The sequence below is a fragment of the Abrus precatorius genome, unplaced genomic scaffold, assembly GCF_003935025.1.
Source record: "Abrus precatorius isolate BTA unplaced genomic scaffold, Abrus_2018 Scaffold6, whole genome shotgun sequence".
NCBI classification, from domain to species: domain Eukaryota; kingdom Viridiplantae; phylum Streptophyta; class Magnoliopsida; order Fabales; family Fabaceae; genus Abrus; species Abrus precatorius.
In genome coordinates this window covers 16,652,957-16,672,793 of record NW_020874406.1, presented here as the reverse complement: position 1 = coordinate 16,672,793, position 19,837 = coordinate 16,652,957, and the positions used below count along the sequence as shown (strand labels likewise).

At 31.8% G+C, this 19,837-nt stretch overlaps 2 protein-coding genes across 3 annotated transcripts; one reads left to right on the top strand and one right to left on the bottom strand.

Annotated features, from left to right (window-relative positions):
• Positions 1–241: 241 nt before the first annotated feature.
• On the top strand, positions 242–697 carry LOC113870271 (serine/threonine-protein phosphatase 7 long form homolog). Its single transcript, XM_027506864.1, has one exon. It carries the CDS (start codon positions 242–244, stop codon positions 695–697), a length of 456 nt encoding a protein of 151 aa, XP_027362665.1.
• A 4,303-nt stretch (positions 698–5,000) lies between these two features.
• Positions 5,001–18,456, bottom strand: LOC113869230 (histone-lysine N-methyltransferase SUVR5-like). Of its 2 annotated transcripts, XM_027505457.1 has the most exons (12): positions 18,150–18,456; positions 14,501–15,036; positions 13,936–14,238; positions 13,719–13,829; positions 12,476–12,586; positions 7,976–10,777; positions 7,509–7,670; positions 6,932–7,048; positions 6,754–6,857; positions 6,525–6,662; positions 6,102–6,189; positions 5,001–5,824 (listed from the first exon to the last, which is right to left on the bottom strand). In XM_027505457.1, exons 2-12 carry the CDS (start codon positions 14,969–14,971, stop codon positions 5,717–5,719), a joined length of 4,515 nt encoding a protein of 1,504 aa, XP_027361258.1. In that variant the 5' UTR covers positions 14,972–15,036; positions 18,150–18,456; the 3' UTR covers positions 5,001–5,716. The 2 variants fall into 2 exon arrangements, with proteins under 2 accessions (XP_027361258.1, XP_027361259.1); XM_027505458.1 differs by lacking the exons at positions 14,501–15,036; positions 18,150–18,456 and having other exon boundaries at positions 13,719–13,819; positions 14,038–14,147.
• Between the last annotated feature and the right edge of the window lie 1,381 nt (positions 18,457–19,837).

Sequence of the window (19,837 nt, the reverse complement as noted above, 5' to 3'; positions counted from 1 at the left end):
AATAATAAGCAATTTTATAGAATTATGGGTAGGTTCTTATTTTCATTAAACAAGAAATACTAATAATTTTATTGACGAATAAAGTTGATATTTCTATTTATATGTTTTTTTTTTTTTTGTATAGATAACATCATCTTCGAGACATAATAGGGTTATTAATCTCGGGCCAGAAGATTCATCACTCCTTCGATTTCAGAGTTTTCATGTCTCTGAACATATTTGAGATATACGTGATCACCCGATGTTGAGGGTCAGGAAGAGTCAAAATATTCATGGTGGATTAGAAAGTGTTTCTCAGCAAATTATTACGCATTTAGAGTTAGTCAGCTTTATTGGAATGACTAACTTATCACAGTTTTTCCTAGACGTGGGACTGATTACTACATTAGTTGAGAAGTGGAGGCCTGAGACGTACACTTTCTACTTGCCCCCTAGAGAGTGTACTATTACTCTTCAAAATGTTGCTATCCTATTAGGGCTATGCATAGATGAGAGATTAGTTATAGCACCTATTGGAGGTGATTGGGCTCAGATTGTTGAAGACAGCCTAAGTATTGAATCAGGCCAAGATGCTTTTTTAAGGAGTTTCCTGAAGATGAGCTGGTTGGATGAGCACTTTAATCATATTGGGATGTATAATCAGAATGCTCTACAGATTGCAAAAGCTATTGGAAGGACACAATTGTTTCCATCCTGAGTTGTTGCAATAGACAACGTGTAACGATACTTACCATATAAGAACGTCCCATCTACTTGTAAAATAGGTTTACAGAATTTAAAAGCTTCATGACATTGTTTGAAAGACCGAAACAACGATTCAAATACTCTAAACCTGTTATCCACTTGATGATCAACCACATACTCTTTCGTTTCAATTTTAAAACGGATCCAGGAGCATATAATTGCATATATTCTAACCAATCTGGCAATGTACAGTATGATTCATTCCAGTCACCAAAAACTTTAACAATGACTTTTTGTTTTGCCTTCCAAGCTTTTTTATATGAAATTTTGTATCTAAACTGTGCACTTATTCGCTCTTGTATTAATGAAATATGTACCGACGGTTCTTCATTCACCATTCCTACATCAAATTAAATTGATTTAGTTAAAAATAAAGTAATTGTATAGATAATAAAACATAAAATTATGAACATATAGAAAACATTTGTCTTACCAACGATGCATGAACATATCAAATCCGAATCTAACTTTTGATGATCTTGAGAAATTCTAAGATTGACACATGTATGTGAACTACCTCATCTAGTAATTTTTCACTTGTTTGAATTCTTCAACAATGAAGCCCTTACTCTCTATAGACAACTAGAGGTATGGTTCAAGCATTTCACATACAAACATGTTGGTTTAGACTCAGTCACAAAATAACTTTCATCACCGTAACTATCATAATTTGGGTCTTCATTATCTTGATCAACTTCAATCATAATTCCTTTATTGCAACAAATTTATAAATTTTTATTTCAGCAAATACATATATTAATAAAATATTTTATGAAGTAATTCATATCACTTCATAGTAATGATGACTCAAAAGAGTCCCATTTGGTTTAATTGGTATTTTCTTTTATGGTTCATATTCCGGATTGGACTTATCCCTATATGAATCGTATTATTTGAGTCTTCGAAATGAAAGCGTAAGAACTCAACATGACCCTCTCAAATTCATCAAAGAAAGAGTGGATCCCCGTTGAGTTTTTAATAATCATAATTTTTTTTAATAATTTTTTTTTATTCGTATAAATGAATGAATAGATAAATTTTTCTAATGTTTCAAAAAAAAATTCATTTTATTCAAAACCCATTATTTTGCTCTGAAAGTGATAAATTTAAATTCATCATCTGTGACGGCACTGATGAACTTTTACCAACAGCAATATCCACATACAACTCTAACATTTCTACTAGATTGTTGTTGAAATGCACTTATCATACAATCAATATCTTCATCATCACAAATATCTAAAGATGTATACTGTCTATTATTTTTATTAATCAAAAAACATGAAATTAATCTAGAAATAACTTCATTACGATCAAGATTAAGTTTCAAATGAATTTTTCTTTTCAAAACTTCAAAACTTATTCCTCGCTTTATCTGAATCATTTTCTTTCTTCTTTCAAAACTCACACCTTCATTTCCTTCATAGATTTTACCATTCCAGTATATAATTATAACATATCCATTCATGTTACATTTTTACAAATAAAGTTTATTTAATATCTAATTTTTTCTAAATCAATATCAAATAAATAATAACACTTCATTATTAATCAATTTATTTAATAAAATAAACAATAACTACATTCATAAATTTACATGAAATGAAAAAAAATTAGAAATTGGCCTTCTTTTTTAAAAACTCGTTAGTCGTCAAGGAAAATCAAAGGTGAAAATGAGCGGTGGAAGGGGTGTATGCATAAGAGAAGGGGCCATATATATATCTATATATATTAGAAGTCTCGGCAGAATATTGTGCAAGTTTCGCCACTTTAATGACGGAACTATTAGTTTCGCTCTGCACATGGCGAAAGTTTCTGTAAATTTTGTCATCAAAACTGCAAAAATATCTAGATGTAGACATGTGTAAGGATCCTCTATTTTTGCTCTTCTTGTGGCGAAACTAGTATGATATATATATATATATATATATATATATATATATATTATTCTTTTCGCCATTCACTTTAGCAAGACACTATATCAACGTGACAAATTTACTCCATATAGAGAATTAATTTCAAAAAACCTATATATTAAAAAATAGTTTTTTAATTTACAATATTTAAATAAAAAACCCTATACTTTAACTAAAAAAAACTTGTTGGTTTAAAACTCAAATATGTATTATTAAGGCAAGAACCACACTTCTTTTTGAGTAATTCTTGATTAGGTTGTGCCCATTATGTACAATCTATTTAATATTGAACATATGTTAAATCATTAAGAGTATATTAATATCAAATTCATTCTTCACTAATCCATTGAATCAATAGGAATACTCATTTTTGTTCGGGTTAGCACATTTTATTAAATAATAAATAATAAATTCTAGAAAATAAAAAATAAATAATTAAAAAGACATTTAATCAATAAAAATTATAAAGATATTCTGTAAATAATAATTATTGTTTCTATTTTTAATTTTAGTTAATTTAAAATATATAGAATAAAATTAAAATAATTAAAGCATAAAAAATATATTTAATTTTCTTTTATTAAATATTAATCTTATTATAAGTAGTGACTAACTTACATATAAAGGGAGAGAAATTTTGAAGATACTGAACTTTTTAAAGAAATTTTTTCACTAAGAATTTTGTAGAGAGAATTTGTTTCACACAGAATTTTCACACAAAAATACAAAAAAGAGATAGATACTACAAGAAAAATAAAAATATATGAATTTTGATTATTTTTAATTTTGTCTATCCTTCTTATAAATAGAAATTACTATATAGTTGCTTCTTTGCTTTCTCTTCTATTATTTTATCTTTTCTATCTCTTTGTTTTTAGTGCTATTTTTTTTGTATGTGGTTCCTTCTTCCTTCTTCCTTTTCTTTTTCTTTTTATTTCTTTTTCCTTTGCGTTTCTTCTTTTTTGAATGTTACTCCACCCACCGTGCAAAAATTATAAAAAAAATTCAATTAAGCATCCTAATTATCTTTTTTTAAATAAAATATCAATACTTTTTTTATTAAATCTGTCAAAATAAAAAAATATTTGTTGAGCAAAAATAAAAAAAATATTCTTTAATTTTTTTTAGGTTGTTAAATCTTTCAAATTGAAATTAAAAAATTTTTAGAATGTTAAATCATTTTCAAAATAAAGTCTTTTTTTAAAAAAAAAACAAATATGCAAAAACAACAACAATAATAATAAATAAATAGTTTTAGATGATTAAATTTTTTTTCTAAAATAAAATATAAAAATATATTTTAAGTTATTAACCCTTTTATTAGCTTTCAAATAAAAAAATTACAAAATTTTTTCTTTTAAAAATAATATATGATTTGAAATTAAGGAATTAATTGAGGTCCAAAAATTTCTTGAGTAAGAACTGTTAGATCATCACTTATTCCCTTATTAAATGAATATATAAAATAAATAAACATTTGTCCTTTGATAAAAAAAAATAAGCGATGGAAGTTTTAAATAATTTATATTTTTTAATTTATTCTTTTAACTCTTTAAAAAGTTTTTATAAATCAAATTACAAGGTCTAAATAATTAGTATGAATAATAATTCTAATATTTTAAGAATATTTTTTATTTTTTATATTTTGTACTTCAGATACTAGAATAAATATCTGACGGGATAAAATCACTTCTATCAATATAACTGATTCATTTTTTTTTTTAATATTTTGTACTATCAATAAAATCTATTATAAGAAGTCACACACTCATATTTCATAAATATAGAAATCTTTAGTGATCTCAAATCTTATTTTTGCCTATAATACTTATACTAAAGGCCTATTTTTAAAAATAAATAAATAAATAATATTTAAAGTCCATATTTAAAATCATTGCACTATTTACTCTTAAAGTAATTGACAGGCTAATGAAGATATAATCAACTTTTGAACTCAAAACTCTTAAAGATTTTTTTAATATTTTATTCTTATAAAAATAAATAAAATTTTAATATTGACTCTACAATTTTTTAAATAAAAACCTATTCTTTTAAACCCGATATTTTATTTTATTTTTGTCGATGTTTGCTGTACATTACTTGGGTGTTTCATATCGTATGCATTAACATGAATCACCATCAAATTGTAATCGTGCAGGAGTTCAGATAAAATAACTTTTAGTTTAATGGTGGAAACTTTACAAATGTAAAATGATACAAATAGCAATTTGTATAACATTACTGTTATCAATATAAAGGATTTGAATTATCTATAATACATGTAAGAACGTAAATAAATTTCGTTTTGCGGGGTATCCACTTCATTTATTTGTCATGAGAATTAAGCTCAAATTTTTACATCCGTGAGATTGGTCTAGGTTTACAAAGAGCAACATTTAGTAGCACTCGTGTTTCAATGACACAATTTACAAGCAAGCTAATTCTATAAGAAAAGGAGTAATTGCCCGAAAAAGATGTTAAAACATTAAGCATATTTACATTCCTGAAACACAATTGAAAGAAATTGAACCATACATCCGGGAAAAAAAAAATCATAACAATTACCAATCCAGACAGCTTTAGCTGCATATGTTTTTGCTAGACCTTTTTTTTTTTTTTGGTGGGGGGTGGTGGGGGGGGTGGTGTTGATTCTCTATCCTTGGTGGTGGGAGAAAAGGAGTGAGAATCCCAAATTATTCCATGACAAGAAAAATTGGAGAATAAAGCAAGAGGAAAAGGAGTACAATTGTGCACTAAGCTGCAAAAACATGCCTACTCTACCAGAGAGGGATGGAGGCAGATTGTACACGGCAAAAAAATCCAAAAAACTTGAATCCTAAGTTTACCAGAGACAGCTAGTAAATTATATAGCTGACTCCATACAAGTTGCCATCAGGTGATTTGATTTGTCCTCATCAGTTAGAAGACATCACCACTAATAGAACCCTTCAAAGTTGGGTCCACATTGGGAATCTTAGAATGTTGAGCAGATCATTTGTGTCCCAAATTGGCAATCTGAAAAATATTATTGCAACAGCAACACACACGTTGTGGTTCTAACAAAGGCGTCCCCTACACTTCAACGATTCACAAAGACAAGGAGATCCTTCTCCGGGAACAAGCTCATACTGATAGTCATATGTCAGCTCTTCACCCAAAGCAATCTGTCAACAAGAAACAAAGTGAAATGTAATCCATGTAGTACAACCAAGCTGCCCACCGTTTACAACATAACATGTGGGAGTTAACATTATTCACAAACAAGAGATGAAAAAAGGGAGTGCCGAATGATGTTCATTATATGTCCCATTCATACCAAAATACATCAATAGATTTTGGATCATACAGCAAATTCAAGAAAAAAGTTTGTGTAGAAATTGCCAAGCATCATAGATGTTCGATCATTCTGAATGAAATAGTTCTATAGAGGAAAGTACTTACATCTCGACTTGCATAAAAGCCAATATGTGCACGCTCACAATCCATGCTCTCTACAAGAACTTGGTGATTGACAAGATTGGGCGAGCAGCTACAACAACAAATTGTAAGAGCAAACCAACACGCCGTGAAATTGATATGCAGCATCAAGATATTGATAAAGATGTAAATGTGAAGGACATTTTGAAAAGCTCATATAATAGCATACAGTGGCAAAACAATAGCAGGAAGTAGCATGAGTTCATGGATGATGGAAAACATACCTAGCCAAAAATTAATTCAGGACATTAGATTATTAGGCAATGATGCAAATTTGGTGGTAAAAAATACTTTGGAAGGATATTATAGAATTTCAGAGCAAACTGGCAATTTGAACAAGATACCATAGCAAAAACGTTGTCAAGTGTTATGAAGCAAAATGCTCACCTATGATTGATGAACCTTGAGACATTTCCATATTTAGAAGCATCAATTACATATTGGGCCTGCCCTTCAATCAATCTACCCATATCATTAACACGAGCATCGATATCATAGAAATAACTGCAATTCCCTATAGCATATCTGGTATTGACAGAGACAAGTCACTAAGTCAGTACTAAGGGAAAGAAAAGGAACTAATTTAGAAGAAATTACATCTTGAAGGATTGTAAACCTCTTGCGCCTGTTGCATGCCTCCTGCACATCTAAAACTTCTCCAATGTATTCACACACAAAGGTGCCTCGTAGAATAGCTTCACCAGCCCTTACTGCCCATCCCTACAAATCAAAACATAAAAGTCAATATAATAAACCTTGAGAAGTGTTGAGTTAATCAAAAGAAGAGTAGTAACCTTTTTCTCTGTTTTAAAAACTTCCAATTTGACTCGTACTCCATTCTGCAATACTCTGTTTGGACAGGCTTTATTGCATTTGCACATATGATTACACTCAGAGACAAGATAACCTTCCTGCAGTTTTCAAGACAATCCCCAGAATGGAACAAAATGAAAATTTGTAAATAAATAAATGAAAAGAAACAGTGAAGGAATAAAAGGCAAACATCTGCTATATATGCCACTGATTTTTTTAAGGGAACTAGAGTTAAAATCTCATAATAATGATGTTTAAAAAATCCTATGTAAGTAATTCTTAAATATCAGGACAAGATCCTATATGATCATACTGAAAATGGAGATAAGTCAACACATTCAAAGCCTCTATAATACTAACAATAATATTTTGCAAATTGCAATGATAAAAAGAAAGAATTAATATTTTTAGAAAACAAAAAAATACAAGTCAAGTAAGCTGGAAGAGATAACATATTCAGAATTTTAGCAAGTACCGGATACATCAGTACCAAGTAAAGCCTAACATGTCCAAAAATTAATTCTTAGCTCAGATTTTGTATTGAAGAAAACATTTTACCTCCAAGATTATTCGACCATTCTCATCATATGGGAACCTGCCACGCATTGGTTTCCCAAATATATCTTTTGCATCATCATAGTCATTACCAAAAAGGTATACATGATCACAAGTTTCAGGACAGCAGGTAGGATATGAGCAGGCACATCCCAATTGCAGACACTGCAAATAAATTTAAAAAGTAGGTTAAAGGATATCTTCAATCTCACAAAAAAAGGTATTAGTTATAAATACAAGATTTTTGTGTACTTTAGCACATAACATTCTAGACAGCTTTTACAAGTAAAAGGATTTTATAATAACTTTTGTAGAATATGATAAATTTTGATTCATAAAATAAGCACCTCCAAAATAATGTCCGCAATATAAGTTATGTGACAGGTATTTAGTATGATGTTTATCCCTCACAAGTTAGGATTTGATCAAAGAAGAAATTAAGTCATCAAAATTAAGTCATCGTAAACTACCTCTGAATCAAGACTAAGGGATTGGTCGAGTATTGGCTTGGTAACATAGGTAAAACTCTCCCAAGGCATAGAAGAGTTTGTATTCTGCTCATTACATCCAGGCATATGAAGAGAATGCATAAGTTCTTGATCTACTACACAAATCACTGGAACTGATTCCTTCCCAAAGCTAATATCATCACACAAGATTACAGCTTTTTGCAGTGAACCTAATTTTAAACCACGTGAATTGATGATGCAGTGAAATTCATCCACCTCCCACTCATCACTTGCAGAATCACATAAATTTGAAGATTTTGGCATTACAAAACCATTAGGAAGAGATGCTAAAGTAGAGAGCAATGCTTGATCCTTTGATACATAACATCCTCTAGGACAAACAAACCCTTCTTGGTGCCAATTCACTAAAATATTATGTTCACTGCAAAGTTTTGCTGCCTTCAAATAGAGTTTTTCAGGTAGAATTCCATATTTCTCCTCCAGTGAGGCTACAAGACTAACTTTGCAGCAAGTAGAGCGGGCAATTGTTAAAATATCAAGATTGTTAGGCCGTGGTTTAGTCTTCTGAATCTCTGAAAACAAAATCTTTGCAACAGCTGAGCATTGATGTTCTGCCAATCTACCAATGTTGGTTGTTTCATTTGCATGAGGTTTTATAGTTATTCCTCCCATGCCAAGTGAGTTTGTTGCCTGAATACATCGCTTTAAATTAGCATTAGCCTTATTTCTAATCCTGTATGATGCTGCTGCCAAACCTTTTTTAAATCTAGGGCGGCTAAGTCTGCCAGATTTCAGTCTATATGAATAATGGCGAACTCCCCTCTTTCCAGGGCGGCTGCTAACTAGATTGGGCCCCATATGAGCAGCTTGGTGATGTCGACCTAGGTCAGGTAGTAAATCAAACTTTAATCCACAAAACCTGCAAACAAATTTTCGTAAACCACCTGTATTCTCAGAATTATTCTCCAAAGAGGCTAAATTTCCTTGATCATGTTTTACTGGAGAATCTTCTCCATTAGAGAAAGTTTGCTGCTCAGGAGCTTTTGCTGGTTTAAAATCAACAGGATGAACTGATAAAACATGCTGCCACAGTTGCTCAGTATTTCCAAAATGACTCCCACAAGGAATACATTGGAGAAGCATGCATTGTTCAACAAATTGCACGTGGTGTCTCTCCTGAACATGATTTTCCAACATTTTCTTGTTAGTAAAAGAATCCAGACAAATAGCACATGCATAGCCTCTAAACAGCCACTGTGCTTCCTTTTTATGACTGTCCATCCAGTGGTTACCAAGTGCTTGGTCATCAGGAAAATCAGCAGAGCATATCTTACACTTGATGGCATTTTCATTATCAAAACTATCATTAGTTGCAAATGGCAAGAGAGGTGGTTCTTGCATAACAGACGGCATATCCATGTCATCATTGAATCCCCACATCAATTTGATTCTCTCCTTTTCACTATGAACTAACTTAGTAAAAAATTCTCCTACACAAGAATCTTTAGAGGCTTCAGTTAAAGCCCACTGGAATTGGACATCCTTAGGAACAGGGTTTCGTAACGACAAAATGCTCTTGAATAGCCTGTAAAAAAGCTCACATGCTTTATGCAGATGTACCTTTTGCTCCCATGAGCTGCAGTCCCTCAAAAGTTCTGTGAACACTTCTTTTGATACTATTCTACTCTTCCCATTTCTTGCACGTTTAAGCCAGCTTGGAAGGTGTTGTTCACAATACAAGAAATACCTTTTAGGACCTTCTCTACAAGGATTTTTGTTATCATAGGGAGGAGAACCTATACATTGCAGTGACTCCATTGCATTATGATCATTTTCGGAAGGCATGGGCTTCTCATTAAAGTTGCTTTCTCCATGTAACAAATCACCACCAATGGATGACACTGGATCCACTTGCAGTGGGCTTTCAACATTTACCAAAACCATGTCTTTGCAGAACATGTCCTCTGGACCAGTATAATTTTCTTCATGTTTCCTCTTTAGTGTATTTTGGGGTAAATTTGAAATCTGTTCGGTTTCACCATGTGGCCGGTGTTTCTTACAGAATAAAGAGCCAGGTAGGGAACGATGCTTACATCTAGTACCCAGAACAGTTGTACCTTCACACATAGGAGTATCAACCACAGCAGGCTTTTCAGCTTTTGTTGAGCTGCCCAAGAATCGAGATGATAAATGCACACAACAGTATACATCACCATCATTTGCCCATCTCACACACTGTCTTCCCTTCGCTTCAATATAAGCTATACATTGTCGATTCTTACTACCAGGTTCTACAGATTTTACAACAGTAATTTCACTTACAGGTGTTGATCCTATTTCTTTGTTATGCAAGAAATCAGAATCAGCAGCCTCAACTACAATTTCGTTCCATTTACTGGCCAAATTACTAGGTGAATCAGTTGCTATAGGTACCTCCCTGACATGGTCCTGTTTGTAAGTCTCAGTTGCTAATGCGCTCAATGTGTCCTGATTCTTAAAGAAGCCAGGATCAGTGTCAAGAGCAATAGAGTGATCTGAACCCTTGATTTCTACCTGTGAAGCATGTGTCTCTGCACGACGAACTTCAAGTTTGGGCCTTTTTCTACAAACCTGAAGGTTTGCTTGGTACAAATCATCAGAGCTCTGTTGCTGGGTGTCTTTGCTGCTCGTTAAGGAATGTGGTGTTGAAAACCATTTCATCACATCATGCTTCAAGGTTTTCCATTCAGAACCTAATAGTGGTTGCACTGGTGCATCCCAGAGAGTATTGACATCATTCCATGAAATAGAATCAAACAATTCCTGAAGATGAGGATAAGGAATAAAATCAACCAAACATATTGAGCAAAAAGTTTGTGATTTTTGTTTGAAGCAAGGCATTCATTGTTGCAGTTGTTTGAAAATTGACATAAGATTTCAATCTAAGCATCTTAAAAGCAGCACCAAATCATCCATGTTCTCTATTATTATAAAATAAAAAATGAGACCTTATCAGCTAAGTACAGTATTTCAGGAAAAAATTTACAAACTAAAATCCCCAGATGGCAGAAGATAGTCTCAGTCAATCTAACAAGGAAACTGAGTATGTAGAATTTATTTTTCACTTTTTTTTTTATCAAAAAGGTATCAGAATGAGTCTTTATTAGCACAAAATATTTTTTAAAACTAGAGAGATGTAATAAAAAATATATTAAAATAATAAGAATAGGAACATTTGATTGTTCTATTTCTTTCTAAAACATTAAGTGACAAAGCAATACTCCATCCTTTTATCTAAGTTTACCACCCTTTGTCTCTTAAGCTATGTTTGCATGTGCCTCTACCTATTGCTGACAAAGAGCTTTATGATTATTTCAATGATTTTATGAATACAGATTTTGAAACTTATATAAGCTGGCGAGTAGGTAGCCAATATCACTAAAGTACAAGTCAATCCATGCAATACACCAAGTTCTGTTGCTAATTGCTTTATTTGCTATTAATTTATTAAATAAAACAAACTGCTATTTCACTCCAAATCCTAAGCCTTAAATCTTTTTTGCTGACTTTATATACCTACATTTCAAAATGAGTTGATTGTTGCCGACAAGTTGAGAAATATATTAAATGATCTCAGCTGGAAGAAAACATAATAGCATATGACAAAATTAACCTCTATCAAAATATCGAAAACATTATCACTCCATTAATGTTTTCTCTCATTTCATTTAGTGGAGATACCAAGAGACAAAGATAAAGTTGGAAAAAGAACAACGAATAGAATGAAACAAATCCATTCTGTAAAACAACAGATAATTAAAACAGGGTAACTATACTTGATCGAGATTTGTTGAAATCTTATAAACAGAACATTATGAAAATTGTATTTATCTTCTTATGATTTATTCACTATATTTTTTATAGGACCTCAGTCTTTTGGGAGGGAAGACTTCAACTTCTCTAATTTCTTATTTTGCTTATTTGTTATAAATAAGTTAAAAGCTTAGTTAAGTAAAAGATTGGGAAAATATAAACCAACAGGATAAGGGCAATGACTAAGACAAATCGCAATAACATGAGAAACTTTTCATTTTCTGTAGAAATGAAGCATGGCTCAATAAATCCATTTGGTTTTATAATGGCAGCTGTGGGAAGTCAAAATATTACTAAATTCAGGAAACCAACAAATAGTTATGGAAAATATTTAGACACAAAACCTTTTCATTTCAAATTTCTAGATCTATCTCTGCCTGTGGCAGCTTGATAACATGGGTCATGGACTGGGCAAGCAGCTGAGCTTGAATGCCATTTCATCAAATCCATTTATTAAAAGAAAGGGAGCAAGATAACACAAAAGCAAAAATAATTGGAGACACCCTTTAGCTATGCTCACAAATTTTATGCATTTTATTATCCTATTCTTTTTTATGATTATCATCCTTTATGAGGAAAAATATGCTAGTTGCAATAATGATTGCGCAACATTAGTTTTTTTCTGGATATATGAATTGGTATAGGTACCTCCTTCAGCAGCTCTACCAATTCAGCACTATTTGCACTCTGACATCTTTCATCCCAAGAGTGATAAGAATGTTGTAACCAGTCAGCATTTATATATGGCTGCAGTATGCTCTGTAGGGAAAAAAAAAAACTACCTCAATCACAAGGAGAAAGTTTTCAGCAAAAATTAATGGAAACAATCATTGTTGTATTTTTAAAAAGAAAATTAATAGTGCTAGGACATACCAAACTTTATAGCTATAATATAAGCTCAACTGACATAAATTGCAAAGACCATGCAAAGCATGTATTGTACTACAGGTATCAGCATTCAACTTCTCATGTGTTGGTATTCAGCCATCAGTCAAATTTACTTGAATTATCAAGTACTGATAGAACAAGAAATGGATTGAAGAGATACAATACCAAGCTCTCTCTCTCTCTCTCAATAATAAGAAAGGGCCAAGCATATCTAAGAACAAAGAAAGGAAAAAACCAAACGTATCCTTATTTCACAATGCTATTATGAAATACATAACATACCATGCAAATAATAATTACTTCATCACTAGTTTTAAGACATAGTACTAAATGTGCTCTTAGGTTGATGAAGCACATAATCCAAATGAGTGGGGGTAAATGTACAGAATATCCTCTAACAAGGACCACTATTAACAATCAGAAGCTTGCAGAAACAATCTTAAACAATTTCAAAGAGGATGAGAGACTTATAAAACCATGTAACATTATAAAATAAGAGGTAATGAATACAGCAAAACCAAAGAAGATATGAAGCCCAAAATTCACATGTCAAAGATGAGAGAAAGAATGATTAATTAATGCTTCCAGTTCAATATAAATTATTTATGCAGAAAGTTCCAAGACCACTACATTATTGTCGAGTATCACTTCATCATTTAACTAAGTTGGTTGAAGTCTCATGCTCAGTTTTTGGAGATTTCTGCTCCTCAAGTTGTATGAACCCAACAAAGAATGATAGCCACAAAGAATTCAAACATTTTAACTAAACAAAATTTAGCAATTCAGTTTCCCAGTAAATTTATAATTTCTGACAGTTTTAGTAAAACTATGCCCTATCAGAAAAACAGGGCATTGTTTTGCTAAATCATGTCAAGGAATATCTACAGTGACAATTATTTAACAACAGTGATGCATCAATAAAACAAATATTGAGTAGTCCCAAATTTAAAGACCAGAACGATACTCCCTACTCCATAAACTATCATCAAGAATTAGAAATTACATTATGCAGCTTTAGAAGCATTCTCCCAAAATCAGAATAACCATTACAACGAGAAGCCTCCATAGCAAATTCCTTCCAGACTTTCACATCACGGGCAGTTTCTGTCAAAGCCTGTATGTGTTGAAATAAACTCCAGTTAAAAAGAATATATATCTATATATAAAAAGAATACAAGAAAAAAGAATGGAGAAAAGAAAATAGCATCACCATCACATACATTAAAATGTAACTGATCGACGATGTTCAGCATGCCAATAGCTAGCTTTTGCATTATAAATCGCCGCGCAACAGTTAAGTCTCTTACCATTTTCAGTCCTACCTGATGAGAATTATACACAATAGGGTGGGGAAACTCATTAATTGGTCTAACAAGCAGCATGTCTGCCCAAGAATAAATCCTTGTGTGCGGAAAAAATATGACAAAATATTTCTTTCGGTCATGAGTTGGTTTTGCTTTCAAAGTCCATAAGGGCCAGTCAGCCCTTGCACATCGGATACCAGCCTGCCACTTCCCTCTCCACTAAAAAGACAGAAAATTCACAAAAAATTGAAAATTAGCAAAGCTTGCATTTTGATATTCCATTTTTCAACAGAGTGAAAACCATCTAAATTGCTAAATGAAATATGCCAGAGGAGGTTTTTCTGCATATAGAAAACATGATCTTATATATTCGTGGATAATTTCTTATGATAAGGCATTCCAGATCAGTTAAAGAAGTAAATACAAAGCTTTTTAATACAGAGCAATCTATAATCTCAATGTAGAAAAGAATTATGGTTACCTTGACCCACAATGCCACAGATCCATCCCCCTCCAGCCACTTGGGTTCAGAACATGACAAGTCTCCTTCCCTATTGTTGTTTGGTGATTCACTTTCAATTGTGTCCACAATAGAGACAGAATTTTCAGACATTAAGCAAGGTTCATTTATCACATCTTCTTGAAAATCATGGAAACCACAATATTCCTTTTGGTCTTCCACTTGACAGTCATAAAATGAAGCTCCAATGCATTGGCAATCAGAATTAGTCGACAAATCACAAATAATCTGTTTTCCTTCGTCTTGCCCTTCTATCTGAAGACCTTGCATCTCATGTGATGATACACTCGGTTGAGCATCTACCAATCTGACTTGTTCATCATTTTCAGGGCAATTATGTTCTTCCCGGTATACAAAAGCTGATCCTGAATTCTGCTGAGGACAATCAGATTCCCCGGCATATTTAACACCAGAACAAGGAAGCACTTCCATGATACTAATTTAAAATAGCGTTATACAATTCGCATGCTAGGACTGATTATCCCTATCTCACCTCTCTGTTCAAGTAAATGTCATTCCACAAAAAAGTCAGCGAATGAAATTTTGGAGCTGGTAATTTTTTACAAAGAGGCTGAAAATAGAAGAGGAATAAATTATATTGAAACTTAATGACACGGGCATGTCAAATTCAAAAAAGAAAAAAGGTAGCTCAGTTCATAAAGCTCCCCAACATTTTGGTGTCTAGGAATGTTAGATATACATAACCTTACCCAGGCTCCTTGTATAACTAGATCCTAGTAGTCACAATATAAAACCTTAATAGATATTAGAGAAAATTAGATATGCAGACAATATATTATGGAACTTGTAAGAACACTATATATGTCCTTTGACATAAAAACCAAACTAAAACTCACCTACATTAGTCCAAAATTCCAAGAAAAAGAAAGTAGTAGGCAACAATAAGAGTTAAAGATATTCTATTTTACGATTTTGGTGCTTTCCAAAAACCCATGATATAGCCAGACACAAGAATTGCCATATAACCCTTCTTAAATTACTGACTTTACTAATTAGCAGCATTGAAGTAATGAATCTTTGTCACTATAACTATTTCAAGGAAAGGGTCGATTGATGCCGAGAAAGCAAGAGCTTAAGTATTACATCTGTAGTTATTATTTCATCTTCTGACAGGAGTGTCTGGAGGTCAATTTCTGTTTTTGATGTCTATTCAGGAATACATTAATCGAAATGCCTTATTTTACTATCAGTGTTCAAATAACCTAGCTAATTGAAAATAGATTACAACTTTAGAATTGTTAGAATACAGGGCAGTTCATGTATTAAATGCTAAATGAGTTTATACAACAGATGTTAAATGCATTTAGCTTTTATAGGAATTAGTATTTAGGACGTAGCACCATTTGCTCCTTGTCTATAAAATAGTCCACATTTAGTCTATGAAAAGGCTATATAGATGTTCTGCTTCTGCATAACCAAAGTACTACACAGTCAGGCAATATCAATCAAGCTACTCCATTGTCTCTCCATTTCTCTATTTATATTCCCCTAAATTCAATAAGAATTATATTAAATCTGTAATTATTTGTTTCATCCATAATTATTATATTCAACAAAAATTCAAATAACCCTGCTACTTCATACTAGAATCAGGGACCATGACCTTGAAAAATTACTTAGTATTGAACGAGAATCAAATTTTGGTGGTACCTAGTGCATAAGGGAATTGAATGTCCAGTTCTTGTGTATACCATTTGTCCCTAATTCCAGCATGAAGGAGCAAGATTATTTTAATTTTGATAGAAAAAGGCATTTCAATGTATTCCTGAATAAGCATCCAACAATAGATATTAACATTTAGACATATCACTTTGGAAGTGAAGTTAATATAAGTGTAAAATATTCTCACACACAGGACCATAGCAACAATTTGTATAGTGAACCATGATTAAAAAAAATATTCTGTCATGCATGATACTGTTGATGGAAACAGGTAAACCCGAGACATAAGCATCTCATAGTCATGACATTTTGTAATAGTTGATAATTAATATTTAAAAATTCGTTGTTGTCAAAATAGGAAGCAAAATCACTCTAAAAATGAGCTTAATAAATGCATCTTCTTTTTTCATGATTTAATTCAGTTCCATTTCATTAGACGTAATTTCAATTTTATGATGGAGATTCATATAATCAGTAGTAAGTTGGAATTAGTTAGCACAACGAAATAATTTCTTCATCAATTACAATACTTGTTTATGGATTTTTTTATTTTTTTTTACTGCACAAGACAACGGGATTAATGAACTCATAAAACAGGAATGAACAAGTTCAAATCAGTAAAACAGAACTAAGCAAGATGGTTCAAAAATAAGTTTTATCATCATACAAAAATTTGAGGAATTTGGAAACTTCTGAATTGCTATATCTAACCCCTGCTTCAATCAGTTTAATGTGAACTAACAGAACGATCCATGCTTTTTTTTTACTAATGCCCCGGTGACAGATATCATTTAATGAACGAGGGGCTTTAATAAGTAAGGCATCTTTTGAAAAAAAAAACAAAAAAAACCAGTATATTTTCATTAATTTTCAAAAAAAATAATAATTCATGTATAACTATATAACGGTTTTTTTAATGGAAATCGGAATTGATACACGCACTACCAAATATATAACATGATTCGAAGTAATTACGTTAAGTTCAGCTAGATTCATGCAATATTAGCATTAGAAACATTAATCTTTTTTATTTCAAGGCTTAACGAAATAATTAATCTTCAAGCCCAAAATCGAATACCTTTTCTCGAAAAATTCGTGTCAAAACAAGATTCCCAAAAACAAAACCAGGCAAAAAGAAACAGTAAAGATGGTGATTTTGTTATGAAAATTACGAGAATAAAAACATAGAGCTAGCAATTGTCAACTGTCACACTCTGTTTGTTCATCCCTCCAACCCATAAACCCCACAGAAAAAATTCTTTTTCTTTTAAATTTTATTCCCTCAGTTAGGGTAAGAATCAAATAATCTCAGTCCCAAGGAAAATTAAATCCGCAACAACAAGAAATTGTTCAGACACAGCTTGAAAGTTCTTAGCTTTCACGAGAACAAAACAGGACAGGCACATCACGATTAATGACTGGATCTTTATCTTTATGAATTACATTCACCTCCAAAACCCTTAATGAGGAAGCCCCAATAGTAAAATCGGCCTAAATCCTTGCATTATTGTGGGTACGTTAGTAACACGATGATAAACCCTAAGCAATTTCATATTCTATAAGATGAGGAACATGTAAACTGCATGTCTCAAGAATGAAAAATATTTGCAGAATCATAAAAGTAAAACTGGACATCAATTATAACCTCAACACTTAATAGAGGGGCTCCTTAAAACGTTGAACGAAAAGGGCTAAGATCTTCCCTCCTGCCATTACTAGTACGTCTTTTTCTGTTACCTATAGAGATTTTTTTTTTATATTAATACATAAGGTACGCAACATAAATATATATCTAAGGGATGAGCTAGGTCAGACACCATAACCAATTTGACTGCAAAAAAAATGTGACATAAAATAGAATAGACATTGGCTAAGCCAAAATTCAGAAAATTAAAAAGAACTAGGAAAGGGGGTAGTGGTAATGTACCTTATAAAAGGAGTGGGGGAAGTTTATGCACGGAGATGAGTATTTTGCTGGGTCTATTAGAAGGGTGGTGGTGGGTGGGTGGGTGAAATTGGTTTTTTATGTGAAAAATGTTGTGTCTCGTTTTCCCTAACCGATGCCTCACTCACCGTGGCTATTGGTTAGGGATATTGATTTTGATAATTATATATATATATATATATGTACCAAGTGCGGCTCTAGGTTTTAGACATTGAATGAAAGAGGGGATGGGGTCAGGTCCCGTGCCCAAATTTAATGAAGGATTTTTCAAATTGAAAATTAAAATTTGGGGTGTTCGCCTAGGAGGGGTTGTGTTTGGGCAAAATTAATTTGAAGGGCAGAATATAGAAGGTTACATGAAATTGGATGGTAAGAGAAGCTAGAGGGTGATTGATGGGGTGGGGGTAGAAATTTACAATTTGAAACAGTAGAAAAGAAATGAGGGGTGTGGTGTGGTGGGGTTACAAGGCACAACAAAAGAAGATGGGTCCTAGGAATAGGGGCTAAGTTCTGAGTTTGAGACCTTTGGGTAAGCCCTTTTCAGCGCTCTGTACCCAGTGCTCCCCAGCTGCGGCTTTCTCTACTAGACATTATTGTATACTATAGGGTCGCGTCTCTTCAGTTCAATGCCCCCAATTTATTTTTCTAAGATCTAAGGAAATTTTCCCTTTTCAGATTATATTTTATACGAATATAGCACATCAATTAATTAATAGCTTTTAAGATTTTCGAGTTGTATCTTTCATATTAAAAATGACATAATAAGGAAAAAAAAAAAAAAAAAAAGATATGTTTGGGTATCGTGAACATCGAGATGCGAGTGAAGCGGTAATTTCCCGAATTTTCGGTTAAAGGGAAAGGTCACACCAAAACAAGACGCTTTGTTTGTAACGACAATCTTGGCAACCCAAACGACGTCGTTTCGGTAAAGAGTTAACCGTCGACATGGGATGGACCACTTGCACACAATTTTGCACATTTTTGTGTATCCTTTACGTTATTAAATAAGGTTATTATGGTATTTTACAACTCACAATAGATATCTTACTATTAAAAGAAAGGTAGTATAAAAATATTTACTCAAATTAAAGTAATAGCTTTTTATAGTTAAAATATTATCATATTTAACTTTATTAGCTTAGCAATTGTAATGAATATTATTATAATTATTACAGTAATTAAGTTTACTATAATTTAATTGAGCGTAGGATTGAAGTAATTATTGATTTTATCTAAAAAGTACTTTATAAAAATATTAAATTTTATTAGGGGAATCTAGTTTCAAAATATTGTGCAGATTTTATTGCTTATTTTTACTCTTTTACTAATTTAATATTTTTTATTAATTATTGATAATATATTTAATCTGTAAAATTATTTTAAATAATGTAATTAATACAAATGATTATTAATTGGATTGCAATATCATTGAAGAAAAAATTCAAATACAACTGTATATTTTTTTACCTTTTTTATATCTTTAATTTGTTGATTAATGATTCTCTCGTTAAGTGATTGTAATATTATTAACAATAATTAATCATCATGAAATGTATTGAATGAATCTTCTTATACTGAAATTGCAGAAAAAAAAAAGAAAAATATCATGCATTTATTCATTTATCTATTTATTTATTCATTCATTTATCATTATTGTTGTTATTATTTTA